Genomic DNA, 21,298 nt, shown 5'->3' with positions numbered 1-21,298 from the left:
ATATATATATATGAGAGAGATTAAGGAAGTAACTAACACAACTGTGAGGACCAGCAACTTTGAAATCCATACGGCAAGACAGCAGTCTAGAAATTCAGGTAAGAGTTGATGTTGTAGTCTTGAGTCTGAAATCCACAGAGCAGGCCAGGCAGACTTAGGCAGGATTTCTGTGTTGCAGTCTTAAGATCAAATTGCTGCTTCTTTGGGAAACCTGTCTTCACCCTTAAGACCTTTAACTGATTGGATGAGGCCTATCCACATTGTGGAGGGTAACCTGCTTTATTTAAAGTCTGCTCATTTAAATGTTAATCACATCTAAAAACATGTGATCTTAAAAACTAAAAATCTAAAAACCTTCACCACAACTTCTAGACTGGTGTTTGACCAAACAACCAGATACCACAGACTAGACAAGTTGACCCATAAAATTAACCATCAAGGTCCTCAAAACAATACTGTGTAGCTAAGTGAAACAAGTATTTATTTTCCACATTTTCTATATGGGAATACAGAGTCCCAGAAAAGCTAATCATAGTGCCCATGGTCACAAAACTAGTAAAGTTTATCAGAACAGGTTTCAAACTCTAACCTTTCAACACTAAGCCCTATATTGTCACCACCCCCTCTCCACTTCCCAGGAACTTATGAGGCTCCCTGAATCTTCATTTCTTCCTCTATACAATGAAAAATGGAATATTTCCAAATTCTCCTCTAACTTGAGTGTTCTATGATTTGTTTTTACAGCCTAGTATCAAGTTAAATGAAATCTGTTCCAAGGATAAACTCCACTCATTCTCTTCTTGTGTCCCTCCCCCCAAATCCATCATTCATTCACAGACCAAATGGAAGAATCTAAGCATTTGTGTTGTGCTTTCTTGGGGAAGGAGGGGAGGCGAAGCAGTCTACAAAACCGGAGAGCGATGCTCGCTGCCCTTGAGGGGTTAGGAGGGGCAGGAAGTTTGTGCTCAGCCCAGCTTGGCCAATCTCCATCTTCACTCTCTGGCTCCTGAAGACTTGCAAGAAGGAATGACCTAAAAAGAAGTTACCCAATGGTTGGAGTGTGTGTAAGATGAAAGGTATCTCCATCTTTCTGTTGCTCCTTTCTCTGCAGAGTTACTGTGAATAAAATTCAAGTTTCCTTCACCAGCCTTCTACCCAATCACTTGCTTCCTAAAACCTAACCTTTTAAAATACAGAAACATATCATCATGAGTAGTGAAACAAAGCTTATTCCCGGAGATACCAAGAAACTATTAAAACAGTGTCTTCAGTCAGAAGATAACCAAAAACTCTTCTCTCAAAGAATTGGTTTTGTACGTGAGAATAAAAAAATTGAAAGAAGAATTCGATAGTATGTGGAACTAGAATGTTTCTCACACCCTTCCCCAAATGAAAGGCATTATACAGGCTGACTGCTGACCTCAGTTTGACCGTGGATGACTAAGTCTTTTCAAACCCTCATTGAACAGCACACAAATAGAGGTGGTGGAGGATTGAATTCCTGGGTTCCTGTTACCCACAGGGCCAAAATAACGGACAGGCAACTGAATTTTTCAGTGATGCGCCTGCTTTGCATGTGTCATGCTCACATCAGTTAGCACATAAGGGCTTCATGCTAGCATGTGCAGATCAGCAGAGGGTACTTAAGCACAGATTCCCTTTTGTCCTGGGAGAGCCAAGGGAACATTCTGGAGAAGAAAGAGCTAGTAGTCAACTGAGGACCACCAGTGTAGAGGACAGCACCAGGTATTCTAGGAATATGAGAAGCTAGAACTGCAAATTTAGATGGTTCTTCCAAAGGATTTACTTTCTGGTTTGCTTTTCTTAAAACCAAAGGATTTACTTTCAGGTTTGCTATGGTTGATAGTGTCTTTAGAAGTAGGATATCTGCGCGCGCGCTCTCTCTCTCTCAATGAATAAACATTAAAAAAATTTTAATAAAATAAAAAAGGGGCACATGGGTAGCTCAGTCAGTTAAGCGTCCGACTTCGACTCAGGTCATGATCTCACTGCTCATGAGTTCGAGCCCCGTGTTAGGCTCTGTGCTGACAGCTCAGAGCCTGGAGCCTGCTTCAGATTCTGTGTCCCCCTCTCTCTGCCCCTCCCCTGCTCATGTGCTCTCTCCCTCTCTCTCTCTGTCTCTCTCTCAATGAATAAACGAACATCAAAATTTTTTTTAAAAAAAGTAGATCAGTGGGTGAAATCATGATATTCTAACCAACTTCTAGTCTCTTCCCTTGACAAATGGTTTAAACTTTGGCTTATGTGTTCATGCCTTGTCCTTTTTCTGAAAGTAGAAAATTATTTATGCTCCTAATAATGTTTGTCACAGGATTTTTCCTTCCTGTCAATTTAAATAAGCTGGTTCAGAAAATCTTTCTTTTTTAAAGAGTTCTTCTTTTTTTTTTTTTTTAATGTTTGTTTATTTTTGAGAGAGAGTGTGAGCGCAGGGGAGGGATAGGGAGAGCCGGAGGTACAGAATCCAAAGCAGGCTGCAGGCTCTGAGCTGTCAGCACAGAGCCCGATGTGGGGCTCGAACACACAAGCCATGAGATCATGACCTGATCCGATGTCAGACACTTAACTGACTGAGCCACCCAGGTGCCCCTCTCCTAAAAATTCTTATCATCACATTCCCCATATTGTTTTCTATTTCTGATGTTTTGTTTTTAAATGTGTTCTATCCCGCTAGGAAGAGAAAGCCCGTATTCTATGTAGTTCAGAGCTTAAAACTCAGTTTCACCTTCCAGTTTATATTCATGAAGGAAGGAAGAAGAGGGTAGGGAAGAGGGGAGAGAGAGAATGTACCCACACTGACCTTCAGTGCAAAGCACAGACGTTTCCATGTGCTTTTGTGGACTATTGGACATCAGTGAATTTAAAGCAAATATGAAATTGTATCTAAATGGGGGATAAACAGTCCAAGTGTATTTCATTTCCTCTTGATGCTGGCCAAAGACTGTGTCCAGACACATGTCCAGCATTCCTTGCACTTATCCGACTTTACATTTTATAGGTTGCTTCATGTGCATTATCTAGTTTGATCCTTACCGACCCTGGGAGGCAGACAAGACAAATGTGGTTCACCTCATTTTACGGATAAGGGACCTGAAGCTCAGAGAGGCAGCCGGCTTGTCCAAGTGGCCCACAGAGGTAGAGGCATGTGTTTTAATTCCCTGTCTTGTGTTCTTTCCACCACAAAACACCCAGTAACACCATTATATCCCTTCAAAGGATATCACATCAACAAGTTGGTGCAATTGAGGCAAGCCTCCCAACTGCCTTACTTCCTCTCACTGATATCAATGCAACCAATTTTTGGTACCTATTAATGCAAGTGTCAGGGGCCCTAATCTTAACTCCGTGTGATCCTCTGAATTTCTGTGTTTATGTGAAGAATTAACGTCATTTTCCAGGTGATTCAAAATGAAAGAAAAGTTTTTTCCAGAAAGACTGTCTATTCCCAGTAACCAAATGCTTAGAACAGAACAGGGCAATAATTTTCAAAGTCTTCTCATCTGACTTTTTATTTCTTAAGCAACAAAAGTATATTTTGGCCATTCAACCAAATGATAGGATCAGTTGCGATTTGTCCTTGGTATAGATGGCACACGACTGGAATTAGCAAAAGGTGGTGGTTTAGAAAGAGAATCATCACACGTAAGAGGTGGAGGGGACTGTGGAGGGGCGCCTGGGTGGCTCAGTCGGTTGAGCGTCCGGCTTTGGCTCAGCTCATGATCTCGCAGTTTGTGGGTTTGAGCCCTGCATCGGGCTCAGTGCTGACAGCTTGGAGCCTGGAGCCTGCTTCAGGTTCTGTGTCTCCCTCTCTCTCTGCTCCTCTCCTGATCGTGCTCTGTCTCTCTCTCTCTCTCTCTCTCTCTCTCTCTCTCTCTGTGTGTGTGTCAAAAATAAATAAACATTTAAAAAAAATTTTTTTAAAGAAAAAAAGAAAGGGACCATGGAGATGACCTAGTCCGTATCTCCAAGGGAGTCGGCCAATATTGCACAGATAATTGTTTGGAATTTCTGCATTTCCCCTTCATTTGCCATGTGCAGACCTAAGTCTGCTTGCTAGAGCTGAGATACACAGCCAGCTCTAGAGTCCAGTTGTTGGAGGCGACAGGAGTTCAACATCTAACTTGTGCGTGGTTAGGCTAAAAGAAGTAATGCCTAAGTGCCATAAGGGTTTGCTATACTAAAAAATATCCATGTTTAGAAGTGTATCCTGTAGCTTAGACCAAAATGTCACATTTATTATATTTATTTTGTTTAAACACTACAATAAAACAATAAGCTCGCATTTGGCTTATTGCACCACACATCATCTTTGGTATATACTGAATAATTTATCTAAAGCGCTGTCTTTCTGGGAGAACTCCAAGCTTCACAAGATATTTAAAATAACCATTTCTCTAAACTGAGAGCAAATGGATTTTGACAGATTAAATTTGAACATGAGACAGAAAATAATGCGCTTCAGTACCTATGGTTTCTTTAATATAAATATGGGGTTGCTAAGAGCTTGAGTGTTTGGTATTTTTAGTCATTCTTTTCCTTCAAGAATGTACTCCAAATCACGTTGGGCATGTGCTGAATTTACAGGTATAAAGGGCAGCCGTGTTTGTTAAGTTGCTATCATCTGGCCTATAGACTGTATTAGGACTCTACAGTGTTTCATTAGTTCCCCAAGTTAGCTACTGAAGTCAAATGAATTACAGTCAAAATGTGATTGTGGAGCCAAGGAAAACTGAAGGTCCACCCTGGACCATCCAATTTTGCCCTTTGTCCAAAAGGTTGGAAGATAATGGAATGGCTTCATTTGTAATTCTACTCTTCTCCTTGATCTTTGAAGTGACAGTCATTAGTAAGATGCATCCAAAATGGGCAGGTGAACAGATAAGATATAGAAAACCTAGAATATGGATTAATGTAAGAATGATGGCAGCAACCCCAGTACTTAAAATGCCCACTTAATAGAATATACTTACTAAACAACAGTGTGACCGCCTAGAAAATACAGAGGGACTGGTTACTTATGGTAAGAGCATAATAATGGATGGGACCTGGCCAGTGCTCCCTAAGGAATCTTGTAGTGACAGAATTTTGTTAGTGCCGGCCCGCCATTGGCCTCTGCGGGTGGAAATTTGAGGTGAGCATTCCCAACTTGCCCTTAATAAACCCTCTGAACCCATTATCCATGGGTTTATCTAAACCTTCTAGGAGGATGTCTAACTTTAGCCTCCACAATCTCTTAGAATAGAATGAATAGAACCTTTTTTCTACTGCGATTCATTGATCCACATTTTTAAAGGAAATTCTGAAGGATACTCAAGTCAAAAGTACTTACTTTAGTTTTGTTTAAGAAAAAGATTTAAAACACTAAGAGTAAAATACTGTTAAGTTAAGGAAACATACATCTTTATTCAATATCTGTAACACACTCTTACATATGTTATACTGTGGTTTTACTTGAGAGAGATTTGAGGAGAAAGATGGAAGCTGGAAGAACAGGAACAAAAAAAACAATGAAAGGTATAAAGGAGGCATAAAAGGAGAATGGGTAAGGAGAGTAACCCAGAAGTAGAGAAACTGACAAGGATAAAGAGAAGAAAATGGAGGGAGAAAGATGAACAAGAGAAGACTCTTGTTTAGAAGTCCTGATGTCAGAGACAAACTAATTTTTTCATGATCTCAGGTTTGCTGTGCTATAGGGTCTCAAGCTGCTTAATCATCATCCTTTGAAATATTTACTTGATGCTGAATCTTTAAATTAAATGGTCACTGTCAGGATATTTTTCTTGGAGCTGCACATAGTAACTGAGACCAATGACAGCTCTCAAGACCATTGACAAAAGTCAGATGAAACCAAGCAAGCCAGACCTAATCTAGGTAAGAGAGGCTTCCTATATCACCAAGAATTGTGTGTCCCAGATGCACCATCTTTACAAACCAAAAAAGTGCTTCCTCCTGTTGCTCTCAAACTTTCGTCTTCATTCTCGTCCTTATAAATCTAGAACACCAGCTTACAGTAAAGAAGTCCCTACTTGGGCTGCCTCTATTGTGCATGGTTCCACAATTTCCCACATACCTGTTCTTGGCCTTTGTCTTCCCAGAAAGATGCTACCAAGTTCCCCTATTCATTTCAGCCTCTAATAATATGGGTACCTTTCATTTGTTTAGCAATATTTGTGTGTCATGCAATTTTCGCAACCACCATGTAACAGCTATGACTGCTGTCTTCATTCTACTGCTGTCTTTCATTCTAAAATTTATGAGATTTTCATTCTATGACTGCTGTCTTTCATTCTAAAATTTATGAGATTTTCCTTGACTAAATTAAGCTAGCTCTAATCTTCCTTTCCCACACGATGCTGGCCAGAAGTCCGCACCTCCCAGGATGAAGGCTGTACTGACTTGGTTCTGCCATCAGTGCTTACCGCATAAATGGTATCTGTTGTACGAGAAGCATTGTTGTACTGAGTGCCATAGTATCTCTCCATGTGTAGGTCTGCATTCATGGTTTTAGTTGTAGACCAAAGCTTCTAGAAACCACAAATTCTGTCTAGCCTATTGTGCCTCTCAGGCAATTTCACTTAAAGAAACACAAACCGGGTGGTTGAGAGAGAAAAATAACCGACAACTAAGAGAGGAGAGATTGCTCCCCAAAGCGATTCCAAAGGGTGGTTACTGACACAGGTGTGCCTCGGAGCAATGGCAGGGGTGAGGGAATGGACTTTTTTCAAATTTCTTAGGCCCTAGAATTTAAATGTTTACTGTGCTGGGCTTCTAAGTGAGATGAACTCATAAAAAGTGAAAGTGTTTGCATTGGTTAGGGAATTTTAGGTTGTAAAATTCCCTTCTTGCAATATCTTTGAGCAATCCAGATCATTTAAAGAACGGGGAACCCATATGTCTCCCAGCTGCCTAAGCAACTAAGAGGACTTGCTAACTTGGACTTCCTTCTCTTTTCCAGATCTTGGCCATCGTGTCTATCCTGTTCATCGTACTCTCCACCATTGCTCTGTCTCTCAACACTCTTCCAGAGCTGCAGGAAATGGATGAATTTGGACAACCCAATGACAACCCCCAATTAGCACACGTGGAGGCTGTGTGTATTGCTTGGTTTACCATGGAGTACCTTTTACGCTTCCTGTCCTCACCAAATAAGTGGAAGTTCTTTAAAGGCCCACTAAATGTCATTGATTTGCTGGCCATCTTGCCATATTATGTCACCATCTTCCTCACGGAGTCCAACAAGAGTGTGCTGCAGTTCCAGAACGTGAGGCGCGTGGTTCAGATCTTCCGGATCATGCGCATTCTCAGAATCCTGAAACTCGCCAGACATTCCACAGGCCTGCAGTCTCTGGGGTTCACCCTCAGACGGAGTTACAACGAATTGGGCTTGTTGATATTATTTTTGGCCATGGGGATAATGATATTTTCCAGCCTGGTGTTTTTTGCTGAGAAAGATGAAGATGCTACCAAGTTCACCAGTATCCCGGCATCGTTTTGGTGGGCCACCATCACCATGACCACCGTAGGCTATGGTGACATTTACCCGAAGACATTATTGGGGAAAATCGTGGGAGGCCTCTGCTGTATCGCCGGGGTCCTGGTTATTGCCCTTCCCATCCCAATCATCGTGAACAATTTTTCTGAATTTTACAAGGAGCAAAAACGCCAGGAGAAGGCGATTAAAAGGAGAGAGGCTCTTGAGCGGGCCAAGAGGAATGGCAGCATCGTTTCTATGAACTTAAAAGATGCCTTTGCCCGAAGCATGGAACTGATAGACGTGGCCGTGGAGAAGGCAGGAGAGTCGGCCAACACGAAGGACTCAGCTGATGATAATCACCTCTCTCCAAGCCGGTGGAAGTGGGCCAGGAAAGCTCTGTCGGAAACAAGCTCCAACAAATCTTTCGAGAATAAGTACCAGGAGGTTAGCCAGAAAGACTCCCACGAGCAGCTGAACAACACTTCTTCCTCCAGCCCCCAGCATCTGAGTGCCCAGAAACTGGAGATGCTGTACAACGAAATCACCAAGACCCAGCCTCACTCTCACCCGAACCCAGACTGCCAAGAACAGCCCGAGAGGCCGTCTGGGTACGAAGAAGAGATAGAAATGGAAGAAGTGGTCTGCCCGCAGGAGCAGCTGGCTGTGGCACAGACCGAGGTCATTGTGGACATGAAGAGCACCTCCAGCATAGACAGCTTCACTAGCTGTGCCACCGACTTCACAGAGACGGAGAGGTCACCCCTGCCGCCACTGTCCGCCTCTCACTTGCAGATGAAGTTCCCGCCCGACCTCACAGGGCCAGAAGAGCACCAAAGAGCCAGGGGGCCCCCATTTCTCACACTAACCAGAGAGAAAGGGCCTGTGGCCAGGGATGCCACCCTGGAATATGCTCCAGTCGACATAACTGTGAGCCTGGATGCCAGCGCTTCCCAAAGCGGGCTCCACGGCCCTTTGCAGTCTGACAGTACCTCCGAGAGCCCTAAGAGTTCGCTGAAAGGCAGCAACCCGCTAAAAGCCAGATCCCTCAAAGTGAACTTTAAGGAAAACAGAGGCAGTGCCCCACAGACCCCGCCCAGCACTGCCAGGCCACTGCCGGTCACCGTGGCTGACTTTTCCCTCACCACCCCGCAGCTCATCAGCACCATCCTCTTAGAAGAGACCCCCTCCCAGGGAGACAGACCCTTGCTGGGCACCGAGGTTTCGGCACATTGTCAGGGACCTTCCAAAGGGCTGACCCCTCGGTTTCCCAAGCAGAAACTCTTTCCTTTCTCGTCCAGAGAGAGGAGGAGCTTCACGGAAATAGACACTGGCGAAGACGATGACTTCTTAGAGCTCCAGGGGCCAAGACGGGACATGCAGGCCGACCCCAGCCCAAACTGCTGTGCAGATAAACCTAGTGATGGAAGAGACCCTTTAAGAGAAGAGGCCTGTATGGGCTCTTCCTCCCCCCAGGACACAAGTCACAACTGTAGGCAAGACATTTACCATGCTGTGGCTGAAGTAAAAAAGGACAATAGTCAAGAAGGGTGCAAGATGGAAAACCACTTGTTTGCCCCAGAAATTCATTCCAACCCAGGAGACACAGGTTATTGTCCAACACGTGAAACCAGCATGTGACTAGTTACAAAAGCAATAAAAAAAAAAAAAACTTGTTTCTTAAACATGAGGTAATAATGCCTGTGAACTAAAAAAATGGGAAGCCCCCCCCCAAAAAAGTGCATAAAATGTTATTTTTGCATGGCATGAACAGTTTAGTTTAAGTACTGTTTAAATAAAGAGTCAAGACTGCATTTTGTAACAAACACAAAATGACTGAGGAACGGTGAACAAATAAAGAGAGCTCTATTAGGAACCAGTATTCTGCAATGTCTGACATTTTTGATCCTTTCATTTCAAATTGTAGACAGATTTTCAACTTTTTGCTTTTCTGTTACAATGAATTTTAGAATTTGCACATGAAAGGATGAAATGTCACTGCATGTATTCATAATTATGAGGATCAAGGTGCTTTGAGCTTGCAAAATGCCTAACTTTGTAAATAATGGGACCTGGGATGCAAAATTGTCAAGAACATACGGAAACAAATTTCTGAGACACAGGTACTTCCTTCACAGCTACTGCCCCGAGGGGCTGTACAGACTTCTTGTTGCGAAATTGCAACCTCTTCTTAAACCATCTCACATATCTTGCTTTGGGTCATAAAGCTCTTATAAGTACATTTGTTTAAAGGAATACAGTATTTTTATTGTGACATAATTCATAGGGTGCATTTTTCTTTTGTGCTTCTGCTTACTCGTGGCATTTGTGGTTCTATTTATAAATCATGAAAATAGGCAAGATTTAATGACCAGATATCAACAAATTTGAAATTTAAGCTTGAAATTTTTCCAATTATATATCCTGCCACAGCCTAAAAACCTGAAAATATTTCAAAGGCTATACAACTAAACTTTTTTTTTTTAATGTCACTCCACATTTGGAAATCACTTTCTTTTTCTTTTTTTTTTTTTCAGTTGTATGTTGGCCATCTAAAGAAGATTGTATTTTCCACTTGTATCCAACATCAACTGTTCTGTCTAAAGAACTAAAGATAGAATGCAGATATGCCAAAATGGGAATTCCAAACGTGATTTTTGATGAACTAAAAGCAAAGCTATTTCAGTGAGACTGCCACCCCTCTCATAGATAGCTGGGTTCAGAAATGAGTTACCATAAAAAGAGCCCTGGCCTGGCAACAGGTCATCCAGTATTTCCCAGTGGGGAGAGGGACGGCTGCCGCCTGGGGAGGGCTCCAGGTGCCATAGCACCTGCCAGTAAGTGCAGCAACTGGAAACACCCTCACGTTTCCAATGTCCCCAAGCATCATCAGGATCACCGTTATTGAAAGCCACTTCCAGCATTTTCCACTGAAAACACTGAAATCCAGAGGACTTAAAACACTTGCTGGTGGTTACCCTGCTGGTGAAGTCTGTACTAAGAACCCAGGTCATTTGAATGCATTTTGCTTCGCAGGAAATTAAGGCTCTGATTCCAGATCTGCAACTACCAGATGTGTGATGCTGGATAAGCCTTGTAAACCTCTAAGTCTCAGTTTTACGCCAGTGAAACCCAGACAAAACTATTTCTAAGCTCCCTTAAGACTCCAAATTAATATGATTTTTGGTTTCTCAGGAATGTCCAAGTTTTGCCTCAGCATAATGCATTTTGTATGTATGTGTGTGCATTGTATGTGTGCGTGTGTATGTATGTGTGTGTGTGGTTCATGGAAAGAGTTGGGAAAATTCTGGACCAAATTTAAAGCACAACTTTTATTTAAAGAAAAAATGCTAAATTTTATTCTGTTTTTCAAATTATGATAAAACACTGGAAAAGACAACCCACATGTTTAGATCATCAGGCTTTAAGGAGTAACATTTATTAGCAGAATCTGGTCATTATATCTCAGATAAGAAAACAAGTTAGATGCTTAGTTGAGATCCAAGCATCCCTACTGCTAAAAAACAATTTTAAATATTTCTTTTTCACTGTGCTTAGAATTTCTTAAGGTTTTTATGTTTGTCTCAAAACACAACCTGTCGGGTTTGTGGTCATTAACTATTGATATTTACATTATTCATACTTATTTCAGTGTCTAAAGCAAAATGTTGATCTGTTTTTGTAAATCTAGAGTGTTTGAATTTTCTACCTAGAGTTTTTTAAGTCAGTTACGTCTGCTGTTAGAAGAGCAAATAAGTTATGAAAAGCATTTTCTTTACATAGTCTCATGAATTATTTTTTAATGTCTGTTATTGAACTAAATTTTTTTTAATTTATCTGTATGCACAGGTGGATTTGTCTTACTGCCCTGATGGTTCACAAATGCCCACTTTCATGTGTCCATTAGGCTTTCTACTGAGAATCTTGCTCCAGAATGCTTAATGTTAGAAATCTTGCCTAGATAAGGAATCCTAAACATTGCACCCTGGAAGCATTTTCCCTAAAAAGTTTTTTCCCTTTAATATTTTTTTTAGTTTCAAAGAGTTTTCAAGAACATCTTATAGAAAGCTTGGCCTTCACTTCTTCTTAGCCCTTCTGAGCCTAAAAGTCTTCAGCTAGGAAAGAAAAAAATGCTCCTCTAAAAAAAACAAAAACAAAACAAAAACCTGACTTTGTTGTTTCATAGGGAGGCAGTTTGGGAACTAAGGGATCCCAGAATGCACTTCTGCAGCACTTGCTAAACCTTTTCAAAGAACTGCACCTGACGCAGAGAATGAACGTGTGTATGCCTGAGATGGTCTGCAAATATACCAAGCACAGAATTCTTTCAAAGTCTTATTTTTACATTAAAAATTCATGTAAATGCTGCATTTTACTCCATATGTTTCAATATAAAAGAAATGATGTTTTATATTGCTTATCAACTGGTAAAACTGATACTCTTATAACTTCATATACCTCTTTTGTACCCCCCTGGAAAATATATCCCTAGTTTAAGAAGCACTGTATGGATGACAAGGACATAGATTGGCTCCTTGAGGCCCCTGGGAAGTTTCTGCTGCTAGGAAAGTGTCCTCATTGGTAGCTAGCTCAGTGACCAAGGACAAACTTCAGTGAGTAGAGACTATTTGAATGAATGAAAAAAGAACACAATCTCAAGAATGGTTAACTTGATTCTTCTAGCTATCTTAACAACCAGTGAAAATTGCCACAAGATCATCTTAGCTCAAAAACTGAGATCAATTATAAAAGTATAGAAATGGGAACATGGATAAATGTCTCGGGTTGGATCACAAATACAAGAGTGACATAATTGAGTGAGTCCCTGGAGTTGACCTAAATGGTCTCTAAATATTTCCACTAGAAATTGTCTCCACTCTGGCAAAACCAACTGCTTTGAAGCCAGCATTCAGATCAAACATTATCCTGATATGACTAGATCTGGTTACAAGGAGAATTTATGCCAAATGTCTGTTCCCATTAATTTCTTGTCAAAACAGTCTCACTCTCATGTAGATACAAGCTGGGGAAAGCCAACAATTCAACTATTTTCACTTGGAATTTGAATATCAAAAAAAAAAAAAAGCCTTATATACGTAGAGTACCTTCTAGTTAATTTCTTGTTGAACTTAATCCTCACGACAGCCTTCTGAATTAGCTATCATTTATCAATAAAGGACCAGAGAAGTTATGCATTTTGCTCACGTTGACACAGGTCACTGGTGAATAGTAGAACGTGGCCTCATCCATGTCGTCTGGCATCAAGTTCAGCATTCCAACATACGATAGTATATTTCATTACGGTTTTTCCTATTAATATCTGAAATTATGTAAAAACAAACAAAAATAAAAACAAAAAAAACCTAGAAGTGCATTTATAGTCCTGCAGTTTGCTTAAAGCAGCAGTGGGTCATGCCAAATGGTAATGACTAGAGATAAATGATATTGACTGTCTTTAGCACATACGTTTGACAAATTTAGAATTCTCATTTTAAGAGCCACACGCCTGGGTTAAAGAAAAGAATCCATAGCTCATGATGTAACATGACATACTTATTAGAGGGCTCAAGGAAGCCACTTGATTTTCTGAAACAAAAACAAGTAGAATTTTAGAACTGCTTCTAGCCTAAGTTCAAATATTTTGTCTACTTGAATTTGTTATTTCATTGTTTGTTCATTCGGCAGATACTAGGTGAGCACCCCGATATTACTAAATACTAGGTATTACACCCGTGAATACTAGGTGAGCACCCCTGTATTCCATAGAAGGTACTGTGCTTGGTGGTAGAGTACAACCCTTAACGTCACGGAGCTAACTGCCTGGCCTCATTTACAACCAGGCCGAGGATCATTTGGGTCACTGAAAAATATCTCTTACTGAACATGGAAAAAAGATCACTCAATTATCAAACCAGGGAAGCATATGACCAGAACAAGTGAGATACTTTTCCAACAAACTGTTTTCCTAAGAAACAGACAAGATGGTATGAATGTAAATCTGATACATAATTATCTTTGAATCACAATTTAAATTACACGTGAGACAAATTGTTAACCTGATTGAGTGAGGTTGCTATCCGTATTATCTGATAAATAGAAAAATAATTTTTAATCGGATATATTGCTTGTCAAAATAGCTAATAATGGTCTAATACTAATAACTAGAGCAAGATTTAATACCAGTGACAAGTCTATAACACATTTTATATTTTAATAGTTTGATGATGGTTATGCGGTTAAAAACAAACCATTTTAAAGGTTTTTCTTAATTCCCATTAACTATAGGCAACATTTTAGCAATGTATCACTATTCTCTGTTTAGCCCTCTAAGTTTCTAAATGCAGGATATTTAAAATTCAATTACATAGCTTGACTCAAAGGATTTATTTACGAGGTCCATGTAAATTTGAAAATACATTGGGTATCTTTCCATTGTAATTGTCCTCACCCAAACAGAACTAAGAAAAGAAAAAAAAAGAAAAAGAAGATTCTACAATATCCAAGTAAAAACTGGACACATTCAAAGTCCCTGCCCTGATAGGAAAGAGGAAAAGGCCCCAACTCTAAAACCATGGTTCTATATTACTGAAGTTAGTTCTTACTATAATAGAATGCCACCCTGCATTATAATGCTATTGGTTTCAATAATTGTTTCTTTTACTTGCCTTTTTTAAAAACAGCCTGAGTTAATTGCATAAGTCCTATTTACCATTACCATTAATGCATAATCACTTCATTATTAAGTCTCAAAAGGTTTTAATCTATAAATACACATATAAAGGGAAGTGGGGGAGATTCTCTTAGTAATAAGACAGCCCAAGGTCAGCAAAGGATACAAGTACCAAAAAAAGGAAGAAAGGTAAAGAAATGTGTGAGTAAATTAAAGAGGTTTTTTTAAGCATAGAAATTTATATTAGGTACATATATGTACTTTCATAAAATTTAGACTTACTATTGACATGAAATTCACAATTGAGACCATAATTCCAATTTTAATCTCTGCCCTGAAGAATTTGTTTCTTATGATTTAACAGATACTTCCAGATTGCTGTGATTTATGCTCTACCATGTGCCAGAAATTAATTTATGCACAGTTTATCCCTCAATTTTACAGTCTACTAGAGATTTCTATTTAAAAAGATTATATTCCCAAGCGAAATCCAATTCCACAGGGAGGGCTGGAAATAGTATGCTTGAGTTTATAGTCTGAAAATTCCTATAATCTATTTTTATGCTCCCTCAGAATCAAATGATTTCATTCCCCAATCTAGAATCTGAATGACCACCACATACACTTTCTAAACATACATGCTTAAAATTAGAGCTAGCTGTCTGAAATCTAGTGACGGTGTATTTCAATGTAGATATTGCCCTCTTCCACCAAAGGAAACACTATTCTAGCAAAAATGATGTTGAAAATCATTTTTATACTCACATAACTGTTTCATTTAACTTTTTAAAAATCTTAGCCTATATGCTGTGCCAGAAGCCATCACAACCTGCTGATCTGATGAAAACGTAATGCCGATCTGAGCAAGTAGTTTATCTCCCATCCACTGTGGGCAGTGCTGGCAAACGATATGCCTAAATCGTTCTTCTTTTAGTTATTTTTGTTTCATCTTAACCTAAAAATATTTTGAGGTGGCATACCAACCAATAAAAATCTACTTTCAAAATTGAGATTCAGGGAAACAGACACAGAATAGTGAAAACAGTCCAGAGGCAAACACACAAATTCAGAAAAGAGGTCATGGGCTGCCCTCTGCTTTTTATTCTTCATGTTGAGCACCTCCTAGTGGTCAATCTGAGAGAAAGTGGAATTCTCTATTTGCCTAGAAAAGAAATGGTAATGAGAATTTGAAAGAAAATTTTCTATCATTTTACAACTTCCATTACATATGCATATAGCCAAAATCAAAACTACATCCTAGACATTTTTGGAGACCTGTTTTTCAGTGGTCATTTCTCAGTTTTTCTTATTCCAAAATATCTGATAAAACTGTTGCTACTTTCTGCAAAGCGCTTTCAGAATTTTTCTACCTGCCGCCTTCAAATCAAAATAGAATCACAAGTTTCACTCAATATTTAGCAGAGCCCCAGTGTGGACTCTGGCTGCACAGTAAATGCTACTTTGACCTTTCCACTATGAGTGGGAAGCTAGAGAGAATGTGAAAGAGTGATTCTTTTTTTTTTCTTTTTTCTTTAAGAATCATGAACCCGTGAAGACAAAGCCACTGGGTTGATTAACTCCAAAGCCCACAGTCTCCATTTTCCACTGTCTGAAGATTACGAATAGAACCCAAGCTGCCCCTGAATTTACCCTGGTGAAAAAAATAGATGGTTTCTACTCCCAAGAGACATCTGTGGATGCTGGCCAGAAATTCTGTTACAGCCAGATTTCTGCCATCTTTAAACCACGAGGCTTCTAACATTCTTATTTATAGCATATGGGTTAGGCTGATTTTAACCTGCAAATACATCATAATGTTTAACTGAAGTCAGGAGGATTTTTAGAAAGAAAACACATATATAGCAAGTAATACGTACTGGGGCTCATTAGGTTAAGCGTCCGACTTATTGATTTTGGCTCTGGTCATGATCTCAGGGTAGTGAGATCGAGCTGACAGCGTGGAGCCTGCTTGGGATTCTCTCTCTCTCTCTCTCTCTCTCTCTCTCTCTCTCTGTCCCTCCACCCCCAATTAAAAAAAAGAATTGGCAGAATTTTCCTGTTTAGTTCGAGACCAAAGAAAGGAAAAAAAAGAAAACCTATAATTTACAACACATTCAGGTTTGTCGTACAATAGCCACATTTCAAATTTATGCAATTTTAAAGAGGTATTAAACCATTAAAAATTCAACAGTGAGTGTAGAGAAAAGGTTTATAAGCAAACATAAGGTACCATTAGCACACTGAAGCATTTTTAATAATCTTTCATTTGACTGTGTAATAACTATATCTTGCTCTTAGCACCTTGTTTTCAATCCGAAAGCTTTTCTGTTTTATATCGTTGCTTGAGTGTTTGCTTGCTTGCTTTGTTTTGTTTGAAGAAGTGAGGGTAAGTGGAAAAACGTGTTCAAATGGGAAGTTACTGGACAACTTATTAACATCACCTACTGTGCCCGGGGTTACAATGGAAACCATTTATAGAAGAGACTTGACCTCACTCCCTTCTACTTTCCTCTCAAGTTTCACGATCCTGTTTTGGAAACAGATTCTTTTGATCAGACTCAGATCCTGCTCATCCAGGTTTTCAATTTCTCTCTTGTCTGTAGTGCCCACCAGTAATCCTTCCCTAGGGTCTGCCTGATTATGGTACTTCAGGTATCAAGTCAAGGGCAGGACCAATTGAGCCATTAGCAATAGCAACTTGAAGCCCATAGCAAAGAGTAACAGGAAGCTGCCCAGTGGTCAGAGAAGCCTAAGGACAAAGGAAGTGTCGACACAGGGTGATGATACAGTTGACCGACAAAGCAATGACACTATATATTTCTCTCCCTATTAACAAAAGAATCATTTTTAAAGCCTCTGGTAAGTTCTTGAACTTCAAAGGTAAATAACTAGGTTGATGAGAAAAGTGGTGTCTAACCCACTGATTTGTTACCAGGTATCATCCTAAATGCACATTCCACTAAATTTCTGTGTGCAACCAATTAATGTGTCTGTTTTTAGGGCAGTATCCAAAAAGGAAAATACCAATATAACCCTGTTTTCTTTTCAATGGTAACAAACATTTCAATCAGGGAAAACAGGTATTATTCTGGTAGTTTTTATATGCTTCTTGGCCAAAATTGTAATAGTAATTTATAGAACTTCAGCAAAAGATATTAGGGGTGAAGAAAAGGCCATCTTGAAATAATGTACTTTGCTGTACTTCCAATTAGAAATAATTCAGATTTGGATTAAGATTTCTTTTTAAGTTCTTTGTATAAAAATATCTTTAGGTGGTCATTTGAAATTAATATTTCCCATTTTACTATGAGTTTCTTAAAAAAGGCTACTATAAATTAAACTAGATAGTATATAGTACACCACCTACCACAAACCTGACAGGAGGCATTTGTTCTCTTTTTTGAAACTATTCCAAAAGAAATCATTCAACTTGCATTTGTGTGCTAATTATTTAGTCTTCTAAAATTTTTCTGTGGCTTTCTAAACAGTCAAAATCTTAAATGTGTGTGAGTATAAATATAGATTTTCACTCAAAATGTGTGTGAGTATAAATGTAGATTTCCACTCCCTGTTACCTTAAAATAGAGAATATTTTATTTGCTAAATTACATACATATGTATCCTACTTGTTTATATATATATATATATATGTATGTGTGTGTGTGTATGTACATATATACACACACACATACATATATATATATATATACATATATATACGTATATATATATATGTATATATATATGTATCTCCACCTCGTGTGGCTTTAAAAAGAAATTGACATTATTTGGACAAATAACATGCTATGAAAACTTAGGTAATGCATTCTTTTTTTTACTTAACAGCTTTACATTTTTAATGTTTAATAGAAAAATGTCAATTTCTCCTAAAGAAAAATCAGCTTCCTACAATTATAAGACTTTAGCTTTATCTATCTGAAGATTCTTTTACACTCTCCTTATTACCAAAAAATTAAACACACTTAGTCATGTAAATATTCAACATACTCTTGCATCTTTATGCTTTAAATATTTGTAAACATATGTATATATGTATATATATATATATAGTAATTCATAACCAAATTGCGTTCTAGATTTACCATAATTGACTATTTGCCAGAATAAACTATAAAATGAGAATAAAAGCTTTCAGTGTTAAAAAGAATTCTTTATTAAATTTTGTTTTCATATTCTAAAGGATAGATTATCATTAGGTTTTACCAGAGACTTTTTGTTTTGCCTTTTTGTTAATGTTAAAATTTTACTGATGAAGAAAGGTAACAGAGGAGGAGGTTCATTTTCTATTTCATTTCATTTAAAATGCCATGTCACAAAAAATTTACGTAGAACCCACATTTCCTACAAGGAGCTTCAGAGCTGAGTCATGACCAGGGACTATATATGATGCAGCCTGCTGCAAAGTCTTTACACTAAGTGCAACGACTCCAAGCAAATTAGAGGGAATCGGAGGGTGCAGCTATCTCCAAAATTACAGACTGACTTGGGGAAGACCTTCCACTGAATCTGCAAAGGAATTTCCAAGATACACTAAAATCTCACCTTCAGATATCCAGTATCCATCACTGGTAAACTGAAAATCGTATTTTTATTTTAATGGGGGTTTTGTTTTGCCTAGTAATTTTATGAAAGCTTTAGTATAATATATTCCTTAGTTTGGGGTTTCAACCAACTTCTGATGCTTAGAAAAATAATTCGTGTTCTAAAGCAGAATTGCACGACAGCTTAGGTCTTACTATTTAGTTATAGCCTAACGAATACTGTGTTCCTACCTGTTCTCGCAAAAACTAAAGATCCTAGCTTATTTAAATAGTATTCAGGTAAAGCACTATGCCATCCGACCAGCTCACTAAATGTATTTATTACCTGTCTCTACATAGCTTATGTAAAAGCTCGATGTTGACTGTCCATGTCTGCCGCATTTAAAACTGCCAGAGTGATTATCTCATCTAATTATGTCAACACACTGTGTTACAGTGTCCTGTACATAGGCCACAGAACAAAAGTGACTATAAACTGCTTACTCAACACCTAGCCCAAAAAAGGGCTGAGGCAGTACAGTAATGCCTTTAGTTAAAATGGCCCATTGAATCATTTCCATCTGTGCATTTTTTACCATAAATACTGAAGTAGTATTTTTTAACTGTCTTTTCAGGCTTGTAAAACAAATCTCTGTATCACATCTACATAGTCTAAATATGTCGAATAATTCAGTTTAAAAAGCGTTGCCTACTAACTAAAGAAAAATAGCTACCAATTTTCCTATTTAGTTGCTTAAATCATTTTCCATTGCCATTGTAGAACTGCCTTAAATGGTTTCTTTCACCACTATTATGTGCAAAACAAAAGGAGGATATTGTAGTGCATTCTCACCTGTCTTACATTAGCTGTTTTCACTAGTCCAAGGGTAGACATTCCTCAGGAGTGACCCATGTAGTGCTGTCCAGTAGTCAAGAGGATAACGTTATTTTCACTTCGGTCTCCAAAAACTAAAGTTGGAAATCTACAAAATTAACATCTATAGACTTTCAAAGGCCACATCTTGGGAGGTGGGAGTGAAGAGGAAGGAAGAAGAAGAGAAGGGAGAGGGAGAAGAGAGAAAAAAAGAAAAGCTAATAGAAAAAGCAAACCTGCAGCTGAGTTAAATGGGGGGAAACTAAAGTTCACAGTGTATATTTTTTGAAAAGTTGATTGACTTTTGGGAAGGCTGTATGTATTTGTACATGTGTGCATGTGAATATGAGTGTGTTTAGGATCAGGAGGGAGAGCCTGTATCATCCATTGCTTTTTTGGTTAAATAGAGCCATATATTAGTAAAAAAACAACTATGTCTAACTCCCAAATTCATTCATTCAATGTTTAATGTTAGAATTATAATCTTATTGTTAAACTCAGGACAACTCTGTGAAGATTTACAAAGTAAGTGTATGAAACCTTATGGCAAAACTACAAAGCTATCAGTAATTAATGCATATAAAAAGCCTTGCTGGGAAAAATCATGGGTGATTTCCCTACAAAACAGGTTGACATGCAACCTATTCTTTTTTGTTTCTCAAGTTGTAGAGATTTTAATAGTTTCTATTAAGTCCTTAACATCTTCCAAATTAAAAAGACTGAAAATTATTTTTAAAGCCTAAGGAATATAGAGTAACAGACATTACAAGTTAAATGAATAGTTCCTACAATTGCTGTGTACGTTAAGTAATACAATTTCATATTTCCATGTTATTACACATGGTATTAGATTTATAGGTACAGTCGCATGAAGCATCATTCACTTTTATCAACTTCAATGTTTTAGAGGGTTTTCATACTACTCTATGAATGCTCTGAATGCTGCAGAGAAAAAGAAGCACAATCAGTATTTTATGTTCTGAGATTTCTCAGTTGGGTTATCCTGTCCTGCCCACACACATAATAGCATTAGCATTTCATCTTATACTATGTTGAAATACTTTTAATACAAACTCTCGGTAAAAGCTAAAGCTTACGCATAAGTGGTAAGTCTCGTCTAGTGTCATTCACTGCATCAACATGCTTTATTTCATCATATTTGCACACAAGGTGTTTTGATTTCAGTTTTGTGAAGAGATACGATTTAGCATACGCGTGTTTGTTCAGCTGTCCATCCTGCACCATTAATACAATGCCTTTCTCTCCCATTTAATGGTGTTTGTATCAATGTCCCCATATCTGCTGCATTTTAACTCCATAAAAAGAAAATGTGATTTTGTATTAGTAGTTTTGCTGATCAATTCAGTATTTCTGCACCAATCAGCATACTTATATGCATGTAGTAGTCTGTACAATTGTTCAACATCAAAATACTTGTTTACTTTATGTCAAAATGTCTATAAAATTGCTGGCATTGTTCTCCATTTCAGTCTGGTAGAATAAGCAAGATAGAAAATAAATGTTTAAATGAATCATCTGTGTCATTTCACTTCTCTGCATGAAGTCACTTCACATTAAGCATGACGCACACACCCGCCACCCAACAATCCATGGTTTCTTGACACCTCATTACTGACTGTTGAGGCAGGTAGCTTTTGGATAGAACCGCTCAGCCTGGGGAAAAAAAAAAAGTTGGATCCCTTACTCTCCTTTTCAAATGAACC

At 38.5% G+C, this 21,298-nt stretch overlaps 1 protein-coding gene and 1 long non-coding RNA gene across 2 annotated transcripts in view; one reads left to right on the top strand and one right to left on the bottom strand.

Annotated features, from left to right (window-relative positions):
• KCNB2 (potassium voltage-gated channel subfamily B member 2) overlaps window positions 1-10,196 on the top strand; it is a 383,106-nt gene extending 372,910 nt beyond the window's left edge. Inside the window, exon 3 of the mRNA XM_015064708.3 lies at window positions 6,974-10,196. Within this exon, the coding sequence (XP_014920194.2) occupies window positions 6,974-9,130 (2,157 nt within the window). The 3' untranslated portion in view covers window positions 9,131-10,196. The remainder of the gene's footprint in view (window positions 1-6,973) is intronic.
• Window positions 1-21,298, bottom strand: part of LOC113600689 (uncharacterized) — a 79,533-nt gene that overhangs the window by 9,189 nt on the left and 49,046 nt on the right. Inside the window, exon 3 of the long non-coding RNA XR_003421814.2 lies at window positions 19,554-19,683. This is a non-coding gene — a long non-coding RNA (uncharacterized LOC113600689). The remainder of the gene's footprint in view (window positions 1-19,553; window positions 19,684-21,298) is intronic.

Source organism: Acinonyx jubatus, chromosome F2 (genome assembly GCF_027475565.1).
Source record: "Acinonyx jubatus isolate Ajub_Pintada_27869175 chromosome F2, VMU_Ajub_asm_v1.0, whole genome shotgun sequence".
Lineage (NCBI taxonomy): Eukaryota > Metazoa > Chordata > Mammalia > Carnivora > Felidae > Acinonyx > Acinonyx jubatus.
This window is presented reverse-complemented; position numbering and strand designations above follow the sequence as displayed.